The sequence below is a fragment of the Glycine soja genome, chromosome 16 (assembly GCF_004193775.1).
Source record: "Glycine soja cultivar W05 chromosome 16, ASM419377v2, whole genome shotgun sequence".
Taxonomy (NCBI): domain Eukaryota; kingdom Viridiplantae; phylum Streptophyta; class Magnoliopsida; order Fabales; family Fabaceae; genus Glycine; species Glycine soja.
The window spans coordinates 5,015,005-5,035,910 of NC_041017.1; the positions used below are offsets into that span (position 1 = coordinate 5,015,005).

General features: G+C 37.2%; 2 protein-coding genes across 3 annotated transcripts; both read left to right on the forward strand.

The window, feature by feature from the left end:
* The first annotated feature begins 13 nt into the window (after positions 1-13).
* Positions 14-2,581, forward strand: LOC114390941 (exocyst complex component EXO70B1-like). Its single transcript, XM_028351878.1, has one exon. It carries the CDS (start codon positions 123-125, stop codon positions 2,262-2,264), a length of 2,142 nt encoding a protein of 713 aa, XP_028207679.1. The 5' UTR covers positions 14-122; the 3' UTR covers positions 2,265-2,581.
* A 2,472-nt stretch (positions 2,582-5,053) lies between these two features.
* Positions 5,054-20,342, forward strand: LOC114390523 (regulation of nuclear pre-mRNA domain-containing protein 1A-like). 2 transcript variants are annotated; one of them, XM_028351271.1, is made up of 8 exons: positions 5,054-5,336; positions 7,672-7,803; positions 8,316-8,563; positions 11,789-11,908; positions 12,002-12,146; positions 13,593-13,732; positions 13,809-13,844; positions 19,017-20,342. In XM_028351271.1, exons 2-8 carry the CDS (start codon positions 7,728-7,730, stop codon positions 19,818-19,820), a joined length of 1,569 nt encoding a protein of 522 aa, XP_028207072.1. In that variant the 5' UTR covers positions 5,054-5,336; positions 7,672-7,727; the 3' UTR covers positions 19,821-20,342. The 2 variants fall into 2 exon arrangements, with proteins under 2 accessions (XP_028207072.1, XP_028207071.1); XM_028351270.1 differs by having other exon boundaries at positions 5,057-5,336; positions 11,993-12,146.
* Positions 20,343-20,906: the final 564 nt, after the last annotated feature.

The following is a 20,906-nucleotide window of genomic DNA, read 5'->3' on the forward strand; positions in this document are numbered from 1 at the left end:
AACGGATGATTCTCCTCAGCGTGCGTATTTGTCATTTGTAAACGCCTTTATTTTTTCTTTCTTTCGCCGAGGAGGGAAACATAACCGTCAACGTAACTTCTTCTCCTTCTTCTTCCATCATCATGGAGAATCATGATAACCTTGCAGAGAAAGAGAATTCGGCTACTAACATAACCGAAGAGACGCTACCTTCTTCTCCTTCGATCACCGATCATGAAGAAGCTGATCCCAAACCTGATGATGATCATGGTGCTGAAGCCACCGCCCAAGCTGAACCATCGTCTCCAAAGAAAGATGAGGAGGAGGCAGAGGCAGAGAAGAAAGAAGAAACCGCGTCTCCTCCGCCAAGCCTTGAGAAAGTTTCAGAAGAGATTGACCTGTTTCTCGTGACTCTGCCGAAGAAAAACGACGATGAAAATGCTGCGGAGAAGAATTTTGAGATTCCTGGCTTTTTTGAGAGATACACGGATCTGGTGGAGAAGAAGATAGCCAAATATGATGCGGAAGGGAAGGCGAAATGGGGAGAGGTGGCGGAGGAAGATTCGTGGTTGCTTGAAACCGCGAATCGGGTTTCGAAGCTGATGATGTTGCTGAATCATCATCATCATCATCTTGTTGAACCGGAGGAGGAGGAGAAAGAGAACGACGGTGGAAATGGAAAAGGAAAAGGAAAAGACTCGCTGGTGAATCGCGTTGCATCGATTCACCAGCGTGTGATGTCGTATTTGGAGGAGGACTTCAGATTTCTGATGGAAGAATGTAGAATCCCAATCGAATTAGATCCAGGAGGCAATAATAATAACAATGACACCAAAGGGAAACAACAACAACAACAACAGGTTTCATCATCGGAACAAGAAGAGGTGAAGAAAGACCAAGAAGGCGAAATCGACGAAAGTTTCCCGGGTTACTCTGAGGAGACAATTGCCAGCTTGAGCAAGATCGCCGGCGAGATGTTACCCGGCGGCTACGAATCGGAGTGCTGCCAGGTGTACATCATCTCGCGGAGGAACGCGTTCGAGGAGGTTCGCAAGAAGCTAGGGCTGGAGAGGATCAGCATCGACGACATGGTTCTGAAGGTGCAGTGGGAAACTCTCGCCGCGAACATGATCCCTGCCTGGATCAACACTCTCAAGCAGTGCGCGGCGGTGTACTTCCCCGGCGAGCGAAGGCTCGCCGAGGCCGTGTTTGCCAGCAGCCCCTCCGTCTCGGCGGGGCTCTTCGGTAGCCTCTCCCGCGGAGTTGTGATCCAGCTCCTCAACTTTGCGGAGGGCGCCGCCATGACCAAGCGCGCCGCCGAGAAGCTCTTCAAGCTCCTCGACATGTACGAGAGCCTCCGGGAGGTCATCCCAAAAGTCAACGGACTATTCCCGGATGAGTCCGTGGAGGAACTGAAGACGGAGATGAATGTCGCCAAGTCGCGACTAGGCGAGGCCGCCATCTTCATCTTCAGTGACCTAGAAAACCAGATCAAACTGGAGACCGCGAAAAGCGCGGTCCCCGGCGGAGCAGTGCACCCCCTCACACGCTACATAATGAACTACCTGAGCGTAGCGGGAGACTACAAAGAAACCCTAGAACAAGTCTTCAAAGACCATTCCAAGATCGAACGTGCAGACTCCACCAGCAGGCCGCACAGCGAAAACGACGGCGTTCCGGAGAAGCAAGCATCGTCACCGTTCGCAGGGCAGGTTCTCCGAGTCATGGACTTGCTAGACTCAAGCCTAGAAGGTAAAGGGCGTTTATACAAAGACGTTGCACTGAGCAATTTCTTCATGATGAACAACGGAAGGTACATTCTGCAGAAGATAAAAGGATCAAGCGAGATGAGCCAGGTGATGGGTGACACGTGGATAAGGAAGAAATCTTCTGAACTTAGAACATACCACAAGAACTACCAGAGAGAAACGTGGAACAGGGTGCTACAGTTTCTGAACCCGGAAGGGTTGAACGTGAACGGGAAGGTGCACAAGCCGGTGCTGAAGGAGAGGTTCAAGAGCTTCAATGCGTTGTTCGATGAGATTCACAGGACGCAGAGCTCGTGGGTGGTGAAGGACGAGCAACTTCAGTCGGAGCTTAGGGTTTCGATCTCGGGAGTGGTGGTTCCGGCCTACAGGGCCTTCATTGGGAGGTTTGCGCAGATCTTTGACCCAGGAAGACAGACTGAGAAGTACATAAAGTACCAACCTGAAGATATTGAGACCTACATTGATGAGTTGTTTGAAGGGAAACCTCACCAGTCCATTGCTAGAAGGAGAACATAATTAACCTTCAATCAATGATCAATCAACTCAATCCCCCATGCATCACCACCCAGTACATATCGTTTTTACCTTCTTCTTTTTTATATTACTTATATTTTTTCTACTTTGAAGCAAAAATAAAATTCGAAAACAGCTGCAAAAAAGAAGAAAGAGGCATTGTGCAATGTAATGCACGTAGGCCTGCATAATGAATTGCATTGCTTTCGTACGTGATCGTGTGTTGTTATCTTATTAGAAGATGAGTGGAGGTTGATCTTGTGAATTTGTTTTTGCTTTTGTTTGTATGGAGGAGATATTAAATCAAGTTATTTGTTCAATTGAGAATGGACATCATTCGTTATTTTCTGTTGCATCGATTTCTATATATGCTTTATTTTTATTATTCTCTTTAGAGTTTATCTGATACTCCAAAAAATGTTGGAAGTTTTGATACAGTTGATTTTTTTAATCAATAAAATGACATGTCGTCTATCATCTCGTTAATTAAAAGAACTTTTGTTTTTTTTTTTCAAATTAGTCAATGATTAATTAAAATATTTTAAAAAATAAAATTGTAACTATTTTAAATTAAAAATAGGTTTGAAAGTCTAAACCCTAGAAAATAATATCTTTTACGCGTTCTTTCCAAAGACAAGAAACGTTTAACACAGCCACTCGCAAGCAATTTTAATTTTTTTGGAGATTTATTGTAATGCTATATCTAATTTGTTATGATCTATAAATGCAAAACTCTAATATGCATGTTTGTTGTTTGCCCTGTATTTTTTTCATTTAAACAAGAATTTAATCTCAATATATTAATTTTTTACTGTTATCTAATCATATATTTGAATTATTTTAAAAAATAAATAAATTTATCATATATGATACATAAATTATAACTGGATTACGGTGTAAAAAAATTTATATTATCTGTGTATGATATTTTTCTCTTTAAACAATGGGATTTACCTATTTGAACAAAAAAATGACAAGGATAAAACAAATAGGCACACGGCACACATAAATGCTTTTATGTGGGAGGTATAGCACTATATTTCATTGCATACATATGTAGGAGGTATAACACTATATTTGGTAACGTGGGACAACTAGAGTTGTTCATGTGTTTTAAGTATCCAACTCAACTAAAGTTCGGTAAAATTGATATTTGTTGAATTCTTTTCGGGCTTTTATTCAATTATGAGAGACTATAAAATATTTATTTTTATATACTCAAAATTTTTAATTGTGTTGGTGAGTTATCAGTGATTGCTAATTAGTCATTTACTAATCTTTAACCCTTATTTTTTATGGTGTTTATTAAGAACAATTTCTCTCAAATCACTCAAGCCCTAAATCCCCAATTCTCTAATATGTCATTGCCTTTTTCTCTTTCCCTTTCAGATCACCTTCGTTTACACTTCCAACTATGGAAGCAGTGTTCGAGTGTTGTGCTCTGATCTTGTCCATTTGTGAGATAGTTCTAGAATCTCAATCCCAATTGTTGTTACCCTTTCTTCCCCCGTTTACTTGGACTAGATATCATATTTGGAAGCATTGTTTTCTCATGTTAAAGATACAACATTCATAATATCCTTTTGAATATTAGGCCACTAGTTTGAGATTTTCACGAGTCTTTTTTATAACCTTATTAATCTCTTCATTATGATTAACAAGAAAATTATCTTGATTTTGTGAATAAAATGATTCATCATGACCACAAAATGTCAACCATTGTCTCAATAAAAATTAAATACAATCAATTAGTGTTGTCAAATAAATCTTATATTCTCTTTTCATTAGTGTGATGGAGAAAGAGAGAGAGAGGATGTGTGGGAGAGATGAGATAGAGTGAGCAAGAGATAAAACAAGTGGAAGAGAGATAAGCAAGACAAAGATGAGATGGGACGCGGTCATCGTAGTAGTGGCTGTTGCAATGGCCTCCTAGGGCACAAGGTGAGAACTAAGAAGGGAAGAGTGAGAAGTAGTAGGAGGAGGAAAAAGAATGCAATAAAAGGCCGGTGTGAATTTGGAGGAGATCGAAGTGGAAGAGACAAACAAAGAAGTTGATGGAGGTTATTGAGGTAGGAAAGACAGTTTTTTTTTTTTTTATTTGTGGGAATTAAAGACAATATTAGAAGATTTAAAATAAATTATGCATGTTGTTCAATAAATTAAGCTAAATTCCTTCAAGGGAAAGACAAAGAGGTTGAAAGAAAAAGATAAAAAGAGTTTGAAGATTAAGAAATCAACTTTGGACAATGGAAGAGAGAATGAGTTATTTTTTTAGTGAATTTTGGGAGTTTAAAACCTTTGTAAAATATGTTTTAAAATATTGTTCATTAATATAAATTTTAGGAGTTTAATGTTGTCATATATCTTATTTCTAAAGAAGATACATTTGGTAGGCACGTAAATTTTTTTTTTTTACAACGCTGATTTTAAGGATCAAAATGAATATTTTCAAGTTAGATGACTAAAAAATGTCACTTTTTATATTTGACAACTAAAAAATATTTTTAAATTTTGAGACTGAAAAAATTATTTTAAAATTTGAGAAATTAAAAATATGACTTATTTTGAAAGAGAAAAATCACTATATAAGTTCAGGGTGGGTCCAATCTGATCGGACAAGTCAATGGAAGTGTTAACACACTGACTTAAAAAGTAAAGACACACTTGTTTTGAAAAAAAAAAAAAAAAAGTAAACACGCACATACACGAATACACGAGGTGTTAATAAAAACGATGCCGTTGGAGGCCTTAATTTCCAAGGCAGGAGGGTATCTGGTAAAGGGTTAATTCGGGGAATACAAAAAATACCCTTCCCCAAATGAACCCACACACGGAGCTTGTTGCTTTGTTTCCTTTCATTGTGTTTGTGTCTCCTCTCTTGTTGCCGTATAAAAGACTCGCCCTCTGCACAATCCCAAACCCGAAGCCGAACTAAAACCTCACTGCAACTCAAAACAGGAACCAACAGTTTCCTTTGCAATATTTTCTTCTTTCTCTCACCGCCGCGCGAATCCTCCTTCTTCGTTGCTTCATTCTCTGCTTCTCTTCACTCGCATTCTTCCTTCCTACCGCTATGTATGTGCCGCTTCTTGGAATCTCAATTCATTTTTCAGTTTCAGTTATTGTTTTTATTTTTATTTTTTGTTTTAAATGTTTGCACTTTTTTTTTACGTGGTTTCCTTTGTTCTCTTTGTCTTTTCTGATATGCGGCAATTGATCGGGGTTTCTGTCTGTTAGGATTATTATGTGGTATTTACATACAGATATGTGTAAATTTTGTGTCTTTTTTAATTAATCATTGGACAGAGGAGGACCGCTTTGCGTTTGTGAACATTTTTTTTCGGGAGATAATTGCTGAGGAATTCTTGGATAATGGAAGCGTGAATGGTTTGGTTGGAATTTGGAATGTAGAAACCCGTGGAGCTTACGAAAATCCTCAAGAAAACTGTTTTTTTTTTTTTTTCTTCATATTCCTGTGGGATTTTGGATATTGTTTGTTTCATATTCAATTTGAGTCCTTGCCTTGTGGCCTTAACAATAACACTCCTACTTGTGTGTGTGGACCTAAACCCTAAACACTCTCAGGTGTGTGTTGATGCGGGCCATATTCATGTTGTGTGTGTGGCCGTGAACCCTAAACACTCTTGTATCTCTCTCTGTTCGCTCTCTCTCTCTCTATATATATGTGTATATGTATGTATTGATGTCGCCATGTTCATTTGAGCGTGTGTTTTGATGTGGCCATAGCATTGACAACACTTGCATATGTGTATTTTTTTTTTTACATAATTGTTATCATGAGTGAACTTTCAGCAGCTTGTCGTGAAACTAAATGGTTTAAAGTGGAAGATTATCATGCACTAAAGTGGAAAATTAGGGTTACATGTGGAGCTGGTCAATCTTATGCATCTCAGTACTGGATGCGCTTACTTGCATTTCTTTAACTTGTATGCTTTACATCTACTTTTTCCTTTATGTGCTCTGATGTCATTGATATTGCCTAGTGTATGCATGTCTTCTATGTGTGCATTCAGGCTTGCGATTTGATCTCATTAAGATTGGCAAGCATTTCTGTGTCTGCCACGTTTGTGTTTGTGTTTGCTGGCGTTCTATCCTCTGTTTGCATGTCTTCCATGTGTGCATCCATGTGTCATTAAGATTGGCAAGCATGTGTGGGTCTGTAGCATTCATGTCCACGTATGCTGTTTTCATGCTCTGGTCATAGCATTGGTTACCTAGATTTTTCATTTGTTTGTGTGGTCTTGTAGCTTTGGTTACCAAGACTTTTCTCTTATATTTCTTTATAGGCTTATTTGGTTAGACTTCTATGTTAATTTTACTTTGATAGCCAACTGTTTCTTTTGATTTTTGTGGTTCATTGCAAACCAAAAAATTTCCTAATTTCCATTCAGTTTTGACAAGGTTTTAAATTGCAGTCTGCTAATGCAGTTAATGGTTTTGGGGATCTCTGCTACTGCATCACAACTGCAATTGTGGCTGCACCAATCACAATTTAGGCAATTGAAATGCAACCACAACTGTGATGACAGCTACAATTTAAAACCTTGAGTTCTATACTTGCAATATTAATTTATTAATGCCCTAAGTTTTTATGCCTATCCATCTTTTAAAACATTACATCGATTGGCCAAATCTATCAGTTTATTTATTTGCAATTTTGCATAATCCTAAAATTCAGTTTGGTTTGCCTAAGCCCATATCACTTCTCGTTTGTGTTCTTGGAGACAGTGCATTTGTCTATGAAGTGAGGGGCCACATAAATAAATTAATTACTATTGCAAGTACTTAACTACTTTTAAGTAATAATTGCCTAATCTGTACGTACCCTTTTATCGGCATATGTTCAAACAGGGATATGCAAATTTAAAAAATGGCACATGTTGGTCTGTTCTGCTTTGATGTATCAGATAACTAGAGTGTGATACTGGTTCAACCATGAAAAGATTTTCCCATATTTTATTTTATCCTATATAAAATTATCTAAATCGAAGGTCCAACTCAGAACAAGTATTTGGGATGCTTGGCTCTGGATGTGTGTAGACTCTATACATATTGCTTGTAGAGTCCATACCACAATTACCCATTTGTTTGACTCCATAAACGATAGGCATTTGATGTGTATGAATATGGTTATCATTTTGCAAACGATACATTTGTTAGGATTAGGAGTTGGATCTATTTCAAGTACATTTAGCTGGGATACTTTGTTTTGAAGGATTACTTCATCTAATTTGCTTAATATATGTATTGTATGTATTTTTTGAATAGCTGATGCATTTTACTTGTTTATCAATTAATGAATCTGTATCATTATGTATTGTATGTTAATTTTTTTGCTGGGGTTGATTCTATCCTAATTTTGGTGTTGCCTTTGTTTTCTTATTTGAAGGTTTCTATCAAAGTTGGAATTCTAGTTGATTAGTTTTCCTGACTCTAGTTGGAAAGATGGGAAGCACATTTAATCCACAGATTTTGGTGGAAAAACTAGCCAAGCTGAATGTTTCACAAACGAGCATAGAGAGTATCCTTATCATTTTTTGGGCAATAATGTATGTTCAATATTATATTAAGCAGTTGTTTTATCTGTTTCCACTTTATTGAGTTCGTTCAGCCATGGATTTAGTGTTTATCATCACCTATTGCTCAAATTTGTGTTATACTTTATTTGGAAGTTGGAACATTATCCCTGAAATGTTGGCAGGGGTGTAATACTCCTTCAACTGGTTTCTACGCATCCTCCTTTCTTCTTGGTTTATTGCAATGATAAGCCCCTCCCTTCCAATTCCAAATGTGGAACTGTTAATGGAATTCTATATTCACCAGTAAACAATGCAATATAACTGTTATTTCCTTTTTTATCATATGATGGCTGATGATAATCTTGTACAAAATTCATCAGCACATGTGGCTGGACTCTTTTTGTCTCTCACACAACACTCGCACACAAGTTCATGTGATTTCTTTGCGTTCTTTTTGAATTTTTTGCATTCAAGTATTTGCTGCTGCTCAGATATCATCCTTAACGTGGTTAAGCCCTGTCACATTGGTGCATTTTTCATATGAACAAAGCCAAACAAGTTGTTGAAACATGGGATAGACAATTTCACAGTTCTTCACGTGAGAAGAGATTGGCATTTCTGTATCTTGCAAATGATATTTTACAGAACAGCAGGCGAAAGGGTTCTGAATTTGTAGGTGAATTCTGGAAGGTTCTTCCAGATGCTCTTCGAGATGTGATTCAAAATGGAGATGATTTTGCAAGGAATGCAGCACTTCGGCTGGTACTTTAGTAATTCATTCTTCTTAGTTAGAAATTGTGATACATGCTAGTTCTGTTCTCATGCATTTTACCTTATAACAAGGCATGCAAATTGATTCCAAGCTCTTAAGGCAATATAGCTTTTGACGAACCACCAACTCAGATACTGAGCTGTAAATTTTGTTATTTAAACTTTAAAGGCTTGGTTAAATGGTAGTAGGTCCAGACAATAAAGAAAAGTGCAAATTTTTTTGGCAGTATTTTCTAAATTTATTACAAATTGATTTGTCAAGTTAGCTTTACATAGAATAGCAAGGTGGTTAGATGGACCTAAATTACTATTATAATGTTCCAAAGCTCACACATCAAATTGAGAAGGACTTCACAGTCCACTATAATCAGTGGTCAAGTAATATTAGACAAGGCTTTTTGTTTTTGTAGAGGGAGTGCACATAGTTCAGCAATACTTGTACACTACACAAGTAGATCTATTAGACTACTTATGTACTACATATAATAGTCCATACCTTTGTAATTAGTACCTCTGGTACTTTATTTCAATATAATATATTTATCTTTGCTGATAAAAAAAAAAAAAACTTTTTGAACAAACGTACAATATGGTTTTCCTTAGTTAGCTCAGTTGATCCATTTATGACATATCTCCATATATTTAGTTAAAAATGTTTGCAGCTTATGACATTTATTTTTGAACAAATGTACAATATGGTTTTCCTTAGTTAACAGTGAAAAATTTAATGTTGTTGAACTGAGGCAATACCTGATTCAATTGTAGTTGAATTCTGAATTCAAATCTTAAATAGTTTTGTCGGATATATTCTTTTTGGAGTTCTCTAGATCTTGCTTTTGATAGATATGCCTCTGTTAATAAGATTTTTAAAATAGTATAACTGAAGAGTCTCTCCCTTTTTACTTCAATGGCAAGTTGTCAAATGAAGGATTGGCCTTTTGTTTACTTGGGTGCATAGTAGTTGGAATAGCTGTGCCACCCGACACAAGAGAAAGGCACCCAATGTCTGACATGCGGAGAGGGAAAAATGACGTCTGACATGGAGGTCTTCAACACATAAAGAGAGGAGTTGCCGCCTTCATTAGGGCAAGGTTTACATTTTGGGAAGTAAGCTAAAACTCTCGTGGTCTTCATGGGAATGTATTGTGCCTCTATCCTCAAGCTTGAACAGTAGTCAATAGTGTGTAACGGCGCAGAGTGGCTGCCACCAAAAATGGAATAAAGGATAGTGGGATGATTGCTATAGATACAAATTTTGTTTGTGGTTACTATAAGTGCTGTCTATCTTGCACTCTCTGATTTCTTAATCTCTCAAGTCTCGATCCTCTGTCTGCTGTGATTGGGGGTGCTCTGTCTTGCCCTTTGCATCACTCTCGTTTTTGGTGGCATGGTGGTGTTGTCTTTTTTTAAGAGCTAAAAGCAGCATTTGCTGATGCTGTGCTAGGGGATAATAGGGCAGGGACTGGTGGTAGTGGAGCAGGGGCTAGTGTTTCAAGTGGAGGTACCCATCCAAGTGTTGAGTAGTAGAAGAGAGAAAAATAGACCAAAAAATTCTGCTAGATAGAGGCTGGATGTTGGATGGCTTCATGGTGGCAACTCAATTCTCTTTTTCCGAAGTTACAAACAATTATTTATTGCAAAAAATAAAGTTCTTATTAAGTAAACTTTGATAAACACTCAATACCTGGGTGGGCTTTTAAAATTGATAATGCGTTCTGGGTGATCTCAAACTTTGCAATTGTTATTCTGTCCAAAAAAATCTTGAAACTTTTTACGTACAAAGAATCTACTTGTTACTAATATAATCCAACCCACATTCTTCTTTAGATAAGAAAAATTAAGTGCAAGTATTATGAACGTGTTTATCCTAGAGGTGTTTATCGATTCATTCACCATCCAAGAGGGACTAAGAAAGATATTTAAGAGTGCTAAACTATCCCGAATGAAGTTAGGAAGCAAATGTGGGACATTGTTTATGATTTGCAATAGACAACTTCAAGAGATGAAGAACAAGGTAGCTTTGGTGATTTTTTTGATGGGGATGAAAAAATGAAAAGGATAGAAGTTGAGAGTCCTGCTAGTATCTTCAAGAAGACAGGAATGAGCTTTCTAACAACTCAACAATATTTTTAGGTAGAATTTGAAGGAGGAAGCAGACCTATGAATTGCAACTTTTTTTTTTATCAATAGTATCCCTTTTCACGTGGCAAAGGATGAAGACTTTCAAAAAATGTGAGAATTGATTAACTGCTAATGGAAAATATTTTATGTACCTTTTTCTTACACAGTTAAAGGCTTCTTTTATCTTCTCTTTAGCTAGATCTGTTTCTTCTTAGATGTATCCCATGATTGACTTTTCTTCAGAATCCATCAAAGTAAGGGAAAAACGCTTAAACAATTTAAAGTTGCAGATGTCCTTATCAAATGTTAAATTTTCAACAATTTTGCCTTCTTTTGTCTTTGAAAATGGACTATCCTCCTATCCCATGGATGTGAAAATCCTAACCAATGCCCCCTTATTTTCATTCAAGCATCTCAAACACAATATGTGGCAAGTCGTGTAATGGCAGGTCTAATCAAATCAAATCATTTGGTAAAGTGATGCAACAACGAAGCAGGACTAGTCCTAGAATAAATATGAACTGTGATACTTTTACCCATTGGAATGGTCTTTTGATGGAGTAGTATCTTCTCAAAATCCTCCAACATTAGGTTGATGCAATGAGCTGCGCAACATTCCTCACGAACTTGTTCAACAACCTCGTCTATCAACTTAAAATTTTTATGAGCTGTCTTGGTTATGTGAGAAGCATCAACTAACCTCCGAAAGAAAGTTCCCTTAGGACCGTTTACCAAAAATAATTCTGCCTGAAATGTTTATTCTGTCCTGTGACATTTATAGAATATTTTCTAATATTTGCAAAATGGAAACAATATTTGATTCTTCTAAATTCATGGTGGTTAAATTACTTAATTGTGATAATGTGCTCTTTGATTCAACTTGCCATGCCGTTATTGGCTGGTTCTGAGGTTCAGTGTTACTTTTACGATGAAATGCCATTGATTGAGGAATGCTAGAATTATGATGTTCTCCTCATCTCCTATAACTCATCAATAAGAAAATATGTAACTTGTTTTCTTGTAGTTTAAATGCTCATGATAAAATAAATTATGTGAAATTTCTTTCCATGTATCATGACTTTCTCCTTTATGCAGATTGGTATATGGGAAGAGAGGAAAGTTTTTGGTTCTCGTGGTCAAATTCTTAAGGAAGAATTTGTTGGGAGTCATGTGGAAAATAATAGCCGAGATGTGAAACCTACAAACATGAAACTGGTAATAGTTTCTGTCATGATTTAGATGATTTGGTGCACCTACTTGCTTTGCATGCTGATTATGTTTCTTATGCTTTGTTCTCAGCTATCGCAGAGGCCATCTGTGGGGAATGCATTGGAGAAAATAGCTTCAGGTTTTCATGTGGTTTATGGAGGGCAAACAGATGAAGATGCCGTATTGAGCAAATGCAGGAATGCCATTAACTGTCTTGATAAAGCAGAAAAGGAAATAGTTTCAGGTATGTCAAATTACCAGTTGCTTATAATTGTTAGCATATTTAGTTTTATTGTTAATTTGTGATTGATGTGTGAGTGGCCTCTCTTTGTTAGTGTATGTGTATTGTATCTGTCCAGTATCAGCTGTAGTACAGCTGTGCTACTCAGTGTAACAGTTGTTAGGAAGATTTACTCAGTTACAGCTGTAAGTGAATACAGCTATTACACACACACACACACACACACACTACAAATAGATCGTAACTATCTCAGATCAATAGACTAACACTCAGATTCTCTCGGATTCAATTTCTCTCTTTCCTGAACTCTGGGGGTCTTGAGCTTGAGCATGAATAACTCATTGCTGATTTTTTTGTTAAACTCTTTTTTAACTACTATTGTATCTATATTATCTGAATGTCAAAGGGTAATTGCTGTTTTTGCTTCGACTTAATTAGTCAACTCAGCTTAGGTGCCAAATTCTAATCAGTGTTAATTCATAACATAATGAAGAAAAAACTTTGGAACAAAAGGTTTTCTAAAGCCTAATTAGTTTAGGTAGCTGTCATGACTTGTATCATCTCTTAAAGTGACACTACTCAGGATTTTTCATGAATATAAATAATAAGAAGCTTCCCAAGGGTGCATTTGGATAAATTTTGAAAAAAGTGCTTTTATGATATAGTTTTTCTCGAGTTGTAGAAGTTCCCCTTTCTAGTTTACGAGAGAATAATGAAATTACTTTTTTTGGCAGGAGGGGTTTATTTTTAATTTTTTGAAAAACTTATCCAGTGATCTTAACAACTTTAGGTATATTTTGTTATTTTCAAAATTTAAAAACAATTTTCTACAAAAAGCACAACCAAATGGACACTAAAATATTTTAGAATTCTTGGTTTTGAAATGTAGAATGAAAGCCCTATTATAAAATCTGTAGCACTCAGTAGTTAATAGATGCTGGGAGAGAAAAGTTGGGCAAGACATAGCAAAAGATAGCTATTACATTGCAATATTATCTTATGGAATATTTCTTATCCATGTCATGTCAATTGAAGTCTAATTATTTGTCTTAATTAACTTAAATTACCTTAAATAACTAAATAAGGTATACAAATAATTTCCTACAGAAGTTAGTCAAGTTACAATAATATAAGAAGCAAGCCTTATCCTACTAAGTACCCAGCTACATTAATCAATTTGACACCATTGGGTTCTATCAAAAACCATACGTTACTTGGACAAGCCTTTGTCCTTGATCATTTTGTTGTTGGTGATTGATTGCATTAGCTCAAAGCAATATGTTTTTAACTTGCTTTTAAATCATCAATTCATTTCATGCACTTTGTGTATATGTTGTCATGTTAAGGAAAAAAATATAGTATTTTCTTGTTAATGTGTTTAATTAACCTGAAATGCTTGTTGGTTGCATCTTCTTGTATATCCTTTGCAATTCAATCATCAATGCGTAGGGCAATTCAGTGGATCTGCACTAGTGGATGAGCTCCAGGGGCATAATGCTGTACTGAAGGACTGCATTGAGCAATTAACTGCCATAGAGTCATCAAGAACTAGTCTTGTGTCTCTCTTGAGAGAAGCTCTTGAGGATCAGGTTCTTTTTTGAGACGTAATCTTTACCAAATTGATGAAGCCTGGAGTATATACTTCTGACATTCTTTTGTTCCCAGGAATTCAAGCTGGGTCAAGTCCGTAGCCAGATTCAGGTTTGGAACTTATCCAAATTCAATTAGTTATAGTTTCTGTCTTTCTTTATATATGAATATATAAGTTGGCAAAGACTTGCCAATCACGTGCTAAATTGCACTATCATCTATCTGAAAGACTGGTTATGGGTAACTTCCCTATGAGTACTGTGTCCTTGCTTTTTGTTACTTTTTTTATCTTTTAAAAGATTCCTTTTTTCGAATTTAATTTTTTTTATCTACCCTTCTATTTTATTAAACTATTGGAAAATGGCTCTCAACCACCAATGGGTGATTTAAAACTACTGTAATGCATTTAAAGTCAATATTATTATATAAAATTTTGTATATTATGTTGCATTGAAAACTTTTTACATAATTATGGATTGAAACATTTGTAATGATTTCAAATCACTTTATAGCTAACAGATAAGTAGAAGACAGTATAAACTATAAAATGTTTTCTTTTTTATAGAGAGAGGGGTGTGATGTGGAGAAGGTTGTCTTGTAAGTTGCAATTGAGAGTATCTAGAACTATTCTTCCATTCTATGATTTCTTTTTACCATTAAAAGCATTTTTTTTAATTGACTCGGTGTTTTAAATCTGTTATTTTGGTCTTCTAATAATCTCGTGAATTAACTGTAATAAAAGCTCTTATTGTTAGATGAAGTCAAGTTTTTGTCACATTTCCTGTGCTGCCTTGGCTTGTCCCTTTGTAGAATCCCCATGACATCAAGCCCAAACAATATAGGATGAGGATCCCCTCTCATTTGGTGCGAAAATTTCATCACCAAATGTTTGATCACATATGCCTTCTTAGGCACCTCTTCAATCACCCCATACGAGTGGTTAAAATTATTTGACTTTGTCAATCCTAGGGTCGCTTTGATTGCTTTGGATTGGACAATGGAAATTCAGCATTTGACATTCCCTTGAATTTGAAGTCAATGGTAGAAGTTTGATTACTGGCTGTGTGCTTTCATATGACAATATATACTCCGCTATTTTGGTCAATTTTAGAACCTTAGAGATTTGCTTCACCTTTTGGAGCGATCCTAACAACTTATGTGGTAATGGTATTAAATGCTTATATAACTCCGCCTGGATGCTGGTGTCCTTTAGACAATTAGATCATGACATAAATGATTCAGTTGCTTAGGGGGGATGCAGTAAAGGAGTTGAAAATGTTTTTGCAAGCTGATCATAACGGCTTGTTAAACAACCTTGAGAACTTGTGTGCGGTAGTATTTTTTCGTGCTATACATTCTAACCTTAAGTACATCTTGGACCCAATTTTGACTAGTTAAGAGGTTCTGCCTATGGAAAATCTCATTCCTTGTATTCTGAGGGTTCCACCACCAAATGCTCTAGATTCCTGCTCCTACATGATTGACACATCAGCTAAGTGATTGCCTCAAGATATTGTGCTATTTGAAAGTGAAGGAAGCTGAGGAGGTTGGGGGCTCTGTGGATAGTTCTCTCCAATGCACTTATTGTAACAATCAAGCCACACTTAGAAACTTGTTGTTTCCTTAATGGGTTCCATGAGAAACCTAGCAATTTTACATGCTAATTCTAGTCAAGAAGAGGAGATTTGAAATTTTGTATCCTAACTCTTTAGAAGAGAAATGATACCCTTAATGGATTTCTTAATAAACCTATGTGTTTCCAATTAAAGGCAGCCAAACAAATTTTGTTCTCCACTACCACTATTGCTTGTACAGGTAAGTTACAATTTGTATCCTTCATACTGGGGATAGTCCATTGTCTTTGATTCCTTATTCAGGTATCTTTGACCGTGTAGTTTTTATGGAAAGAAATATCCAAATAGAAGCCATCTTAGCTACTAGAGGAAATGTATCACTATAATCAAGTGTAGAAGTGTGAGAGAAAAGGAGAATTCGTAGAACAGAAAAGTTTATTGAGTCACAAGATACTATTACAGCGTATACTCTAACATTCCTCCTTCAAACACGGGTGGTTGAAAGGTACTAATCACTCTGAGTTTGTCTCTTACAGTAGAGAATCTGAGTTGAGACAAAGGCTTTGTAAGAATATCAGCAGTCTGATCAAGTGCTGGTACATGCGTGACAGTTAGTGAGTTATCAAGGACCTTTTCTCTAGCAATATCCAACTCCATATGTTTGATTCGAGAGGGCAGGATGGGATTATGACTAAAGAGCAACTGTGCTTTGATTGTTGCCGTAGATGCCAGGGGCAGAGCAAGGAACATGAAGTTCGCTAAGCAAGGAACATGAATTTCAGAGGCAGCAGCTAGAAGACTCCTGTATTCTGCTTCAGCACTGGATTTAACTACTAATGTATGTTTCTTGGACCACCAAGAATTCAGGTTAGGGTCAAGGTAAAATGCATGCACCAGAGGTTGAGTGTCTGTCATCGATATGTGATGCCCAGTCAGCATCACAATACACATATATTGCATATAGTGTCTGGGTAACATGGCTGCAGCAGAGAAGCCCATAGTGGTTCCTGTAGGTACCTGAAAATTCTCTCGGCTGCCTTCCAGTGAGTTTCCAGGGGTTGTCAGACTTCATTGACACTGACTGATCTCAGGTCATTTCACTGTGATGTATTGAAGAGCCCCAACAATAGATTGATAATGTGGGGCTGATCCATATAATTAGACCCATGTCAAGACAATTTGAGACCTGAAGTCATAGGGGTAGGAATGCCCTTTGTTGGTTCTTATAATCAGACCCATGTCGAGACTACTTGAGACCAGAAGTCATATTGGAAAAAACCCAAGTCACACATCGGCTAGAGATAAGGTCAAGATAGAATATATTAGGAATGCCCTTTGCATCAGTCATACCAACTTTCTGTAGGTCTCTGATTTACTTGCCTTGCAACAGCAAAAGAGACCCATCTCGAAGATGCTTCACCTCAATTCCTAAGTAGTCCACACTCCGAAGATGTTTAAGAGCAAAAATTAAGTTCAGCTTTGAAATGAGGGACTGCACAGGGGTGAGAGAAGTCCCTAATAGAATTCAGAGAAAGATGAAGGAGAGATGAACTAAATCTGTCAAACTATCATTAAAGAAACAGAACAGAGGGTGAAGTCTTATATAACTAAGTTATATGTCTCACTGTTGAGTCAACAACTAACAGACTAACTGTCAATTGATAATCTAACTAACTCTGTAACGGAAGAAATGTAAGTAAAATTACAGTAAAAACATAAATGCACATAAAGTATAAAGTGAGTGTCTCTAATATTCCCCCCTAAAACCAGGGTGGTTGAGGAATTGAGAACATATCAAAGACCCTAAGTTTATAACACAGATTTTTTTAGGTCTTTCTCCCTGAGAAAATATCAAGTGCCATGTGTTTAGATTTTGCATGGAGAACAGGATTGTGGGACAATGAAACAGTGCTTAGGTTATCACATAGGAAAATTGGTCTTGAAAAAGGCACTTGTAATTCAGTAAGGAAAGACTGAATTCAAAGAACTTAAGCAACTTTGTTAGCTGAAGTCCTGTATTCAGCTTGTGTTGGATCTTGCAACAAGTGTTTGCTTCTTGGATCACCAAGAAATTAGATTTGAACCAAGGTAAATACATGAGGCAGAGGTAGATTTTCTGGGTCTGAACCCCAATCAGCATCTGAGGAAGCTGTGAGAAAAGGGTCTTGAGACCGAGGTAGGGCTTAGAAGAAGACCATGATGAAGGGAAATATTTTGGTACCTTGGATTCTCTCTAATTTCTCTGGGATTGAACTTGTATTGATCACCCTTGGGTTGCACTCGCATTGACAACAGAGCTAAGGTTTTGTTTATCATTCAATAAAAGATTCCCACCTTCTCTTATTATTTCATATACCAATGTAATAGGCTGGCTCGTCTATTGGTAGCCAGTCTACCCCAGGAATCTGATTCTTTGTTGGTAATCTTGGAAATTTAAAAAGCAAAATTTGGTTGCTCAGTCCTCTGGAGAGGCTAACTGTCGAGCTATGACAATGGTCACTTGCAAACTTAGATGAAATAATTACTCCGTGATTTAAAGTATGTGAATGTTGATCAAGTGGAGCTATATTGTGATAATCAAGCAGCTTTACACATACATCAAATCCAATATTTTATGCAAGGACAGAGCATATATAAACTGATTGTCATTTAATAGTATAAGACAATGTTTACTGTATTGTAGTGCATCTTAGATGACCACATGACATCTTTATTTATAATGGAGAAATCAGAATCAATATTGATTACATATCAATCAATTACCGATTATTAGGCAATTACATATCAATTGGAATCATAAGTTTCTATGTAATAATAAATACAAGATAATGTAAAGATAAATGTAATCTAACAAATAGTGAGAAATTTATCCCCAAGCCCAAGGAAATCGCCATTTTGTTAACTCTAGCAATCAATTTGCATATATCCTTGTGGTCTATTTGGGCTCCTCTAAGCCAGTTCGTGTGTAACAAACTTGGTACATATTAGATTGAGAGACGGGGGGCAGGTTTAATTATATATCTCCTATCTATGGGCTATGTATATATTCCTAATAGAATTAAAAAATATATTCCATGTATAATTAGTTCTCGTTGGTTCCTTACGTTAGTAATTTCCCAATATATAAACCTTGTATATATATTGAATCAGGCAGAGAGGATTTTAAGCTATTCAGAAATCTTTTTGCCCATCTATTCACTTGTTTATGACTCTACCTTTTGCTGAAACTCACATTTTCATTAGAAAGAGGTGTAGGGTGGCGGCAAGTATCAAGTTGTTTATTACTTGGTTGAATAGACTTATTTTGATACCATGTTATCGCTATGTACTAACTATCCCAAATACTATGTTATCGTTATGTACTAACTATCCCAAAAGCCTAAATTGATAGGTGAAGAATCATGGATAATTCTATTGACTAATATATAATTTTGACGTTATTAAAAAATAATGTTGCAATTGGATTTTTATTTAGGAAGGATACCCACACTGTTTTTAAAATAGTATGGCTTTTGTTATATTTTTTATTTGTAGTGTTAAACTGTTAATTCTAACAGATGGGTGGGGTGTATATTTTCTTTCACCATTGTCAACTGGGGACGGGGGAAGTAAATTACTTTCTTTTTTTCCGTGTATTTTTATTGGCATTGTTACTTTGATGTAAGCATGGTTTCTCTTATATTTGATGCTTATGTTCTTAACAATTCAGGCTGCACATGTTCAGTCAGAACGGGCAACTAACACCTGCCAACAGTTATTGAATGGCAACAACATTCAGTCATTAGCTGAGCAGAGCTCAAAGGAAATTCAAACCTCCATGACTCCCGCAAGTTTAAGTATTTCTAGTGAAAGGGAGCAATCAGCTCCATTAATGTACACACCACAAGTGTCATTTTCTCAAAAAACTGGACACATTGAGGAAGATCCACGCAAGTCTGCAGCTGCTGCAGTGGCAGCAAAACTGACTGCTTCAACATCCTCCGCGCAGATGCTATCTTTTGTGCTGTCCTCTCTAGCATCCGAAGGTGTGATAGGCAATCCAATGAAAGAATCTTCTGCAGATTATCACTCTGAGAAGAGGACCAAGCTCGAGAATGACCAGCAGCCATCTTTTATACCATCTCAGAATCCTCAGCAACCACTTCCTCCCTTTCCACTTTCTGAGTCTATTCAACACAATGCACCCACAACCAACCAGCAATCTACTCCCAGCGAACCACCACCTCCACCCTCTTCATCACCTCCCCCTTTGCCGCCACCACCACCACCAATGTCACAGTACCCTGTGCCGCAGTTCATGCAGACTGCCGGATCCATTAGTAGTATGGCATATGGCTATGGTGTGGCACAACAGCCATCAATGGCAGCCTATCCGGGTGTTGGGCCTTCCCTGAATGGTGTTTCTTCTTTTACCCCTCCTCCAATGGGTACATATCAGGGTTTTCAGGGCACAGATGGAAATTACTATAATCAGCCCTCATCAATGCCTATGGCCCCAATATCTCGACAATAAAATCCCCGTCCTAGATCTTCTTGGCCTAAGGTTGCTTAGAAAAAGCCTTCATACCTCCACCCATAACCTTGCTATGGTAATCTGATTCTTCTACAGTCAGGTGTGCACAGTAAGTGCTTTGTAACTTTAGTTGTTGGCTGGTAGTAATTTCCTGGAGTTAGAATAATTTCGTTGTGTTGCACCGAGGATAACGGGTTTGTACTATTGTTGAGTAGGTTTTTTTTTTAATCTTACAGTAAAACTTAGCATTTTATGATTGCCTTGTGGCTTATTAGATGTTGTGTGGTTTTAGAGGGTTGTAGGCATGACGTTAGTAATTCGACATCAGTCAAAGCCAGCTTGCACACCTAAAAATCTGCATCTTCTCTGATGATGTGTTATATGTACAGACCATATGGTTGTATTTTATGGATTTAGATGTTGTGCTGGAGCCAAAACTATGCATTGAGGGTCCGGTTAGTTCTGAACATTGTTTTTATTTATGATATACATGACAAGATTTGTTATATTTAAGTTTAGAAATTTCCGTGTAAATTATGTTGGGAATTGATATTGACCATAACCTTATTGCTATTGTCCTCTAAAATAAGGAGAAAAAAGAATTTCTTACCCTTCCCTCTTCCCTTCACCTTCTCTCCCAACCCATCACCCCCACATGCAGCCATCATCACCGCGACCACCTCCTTGTTGTGTACCACCACCACTCACCAAATGCCAAAAGCACTGCACACCCCCCCACACCGACCAGATCTGCGCACAACCTCCTCACTGCACATATCCCACTCTGGCCAAATCTGAACTCAATGTTGCTCCTGACTCCAGCCTCGTGGCCACTGCAAAACCACCCCTGCACCACTGGGTCCAAAAACCACCCTGCTTCTCCTTCTCGATGAGTTTGATGCGGTGACATTCACGATGCTACTTTTTGACGATGGTGAAAGGTTGTGGATACTGGAGCATCCCCAACCTGCAGTGGCATGGTGGTGCAGGTGGAGGCACGCCAACGACTCTGAGTGAAGGTGCTGTTTGGGTTGAGGTGTGCAAAGGTACTCAATGATTATATGATTCCGTTTTAATAATTAATAT

Excerpts from the sequence above, each read along its gene's own strand:
- LOC114390941 (XM_028351878.1), top strand. The coding sequence starts at position 123 with ATGGAGAATCATGATAACCTTGCAGAGAAAGAGAATTCGGCTACTAAC.
- LOC114390523 (XM_028351270.1), top strand. The coding sequence starts at position 7,728 with ATGGGAAGCACATTTAATCCACAGATTTTGGTGGAAAAACTAGCCAAG. Across the intron at positions 11,909-11,992 it reads AACCTACAAACATGAAACTG|CTATCGCAGAGGCCATCTGT; the intron begins GTAATAGTTTCT and ends CTTTGTTCTCAG. Across the intron at positions 12,147-13,592 it reads AGAAAAGGAAATAGTTTCAG|GGCAATTCAGTGGATCTGCA; the intron begins GTATGTCAAATT and ends ATCAATGCGTAG.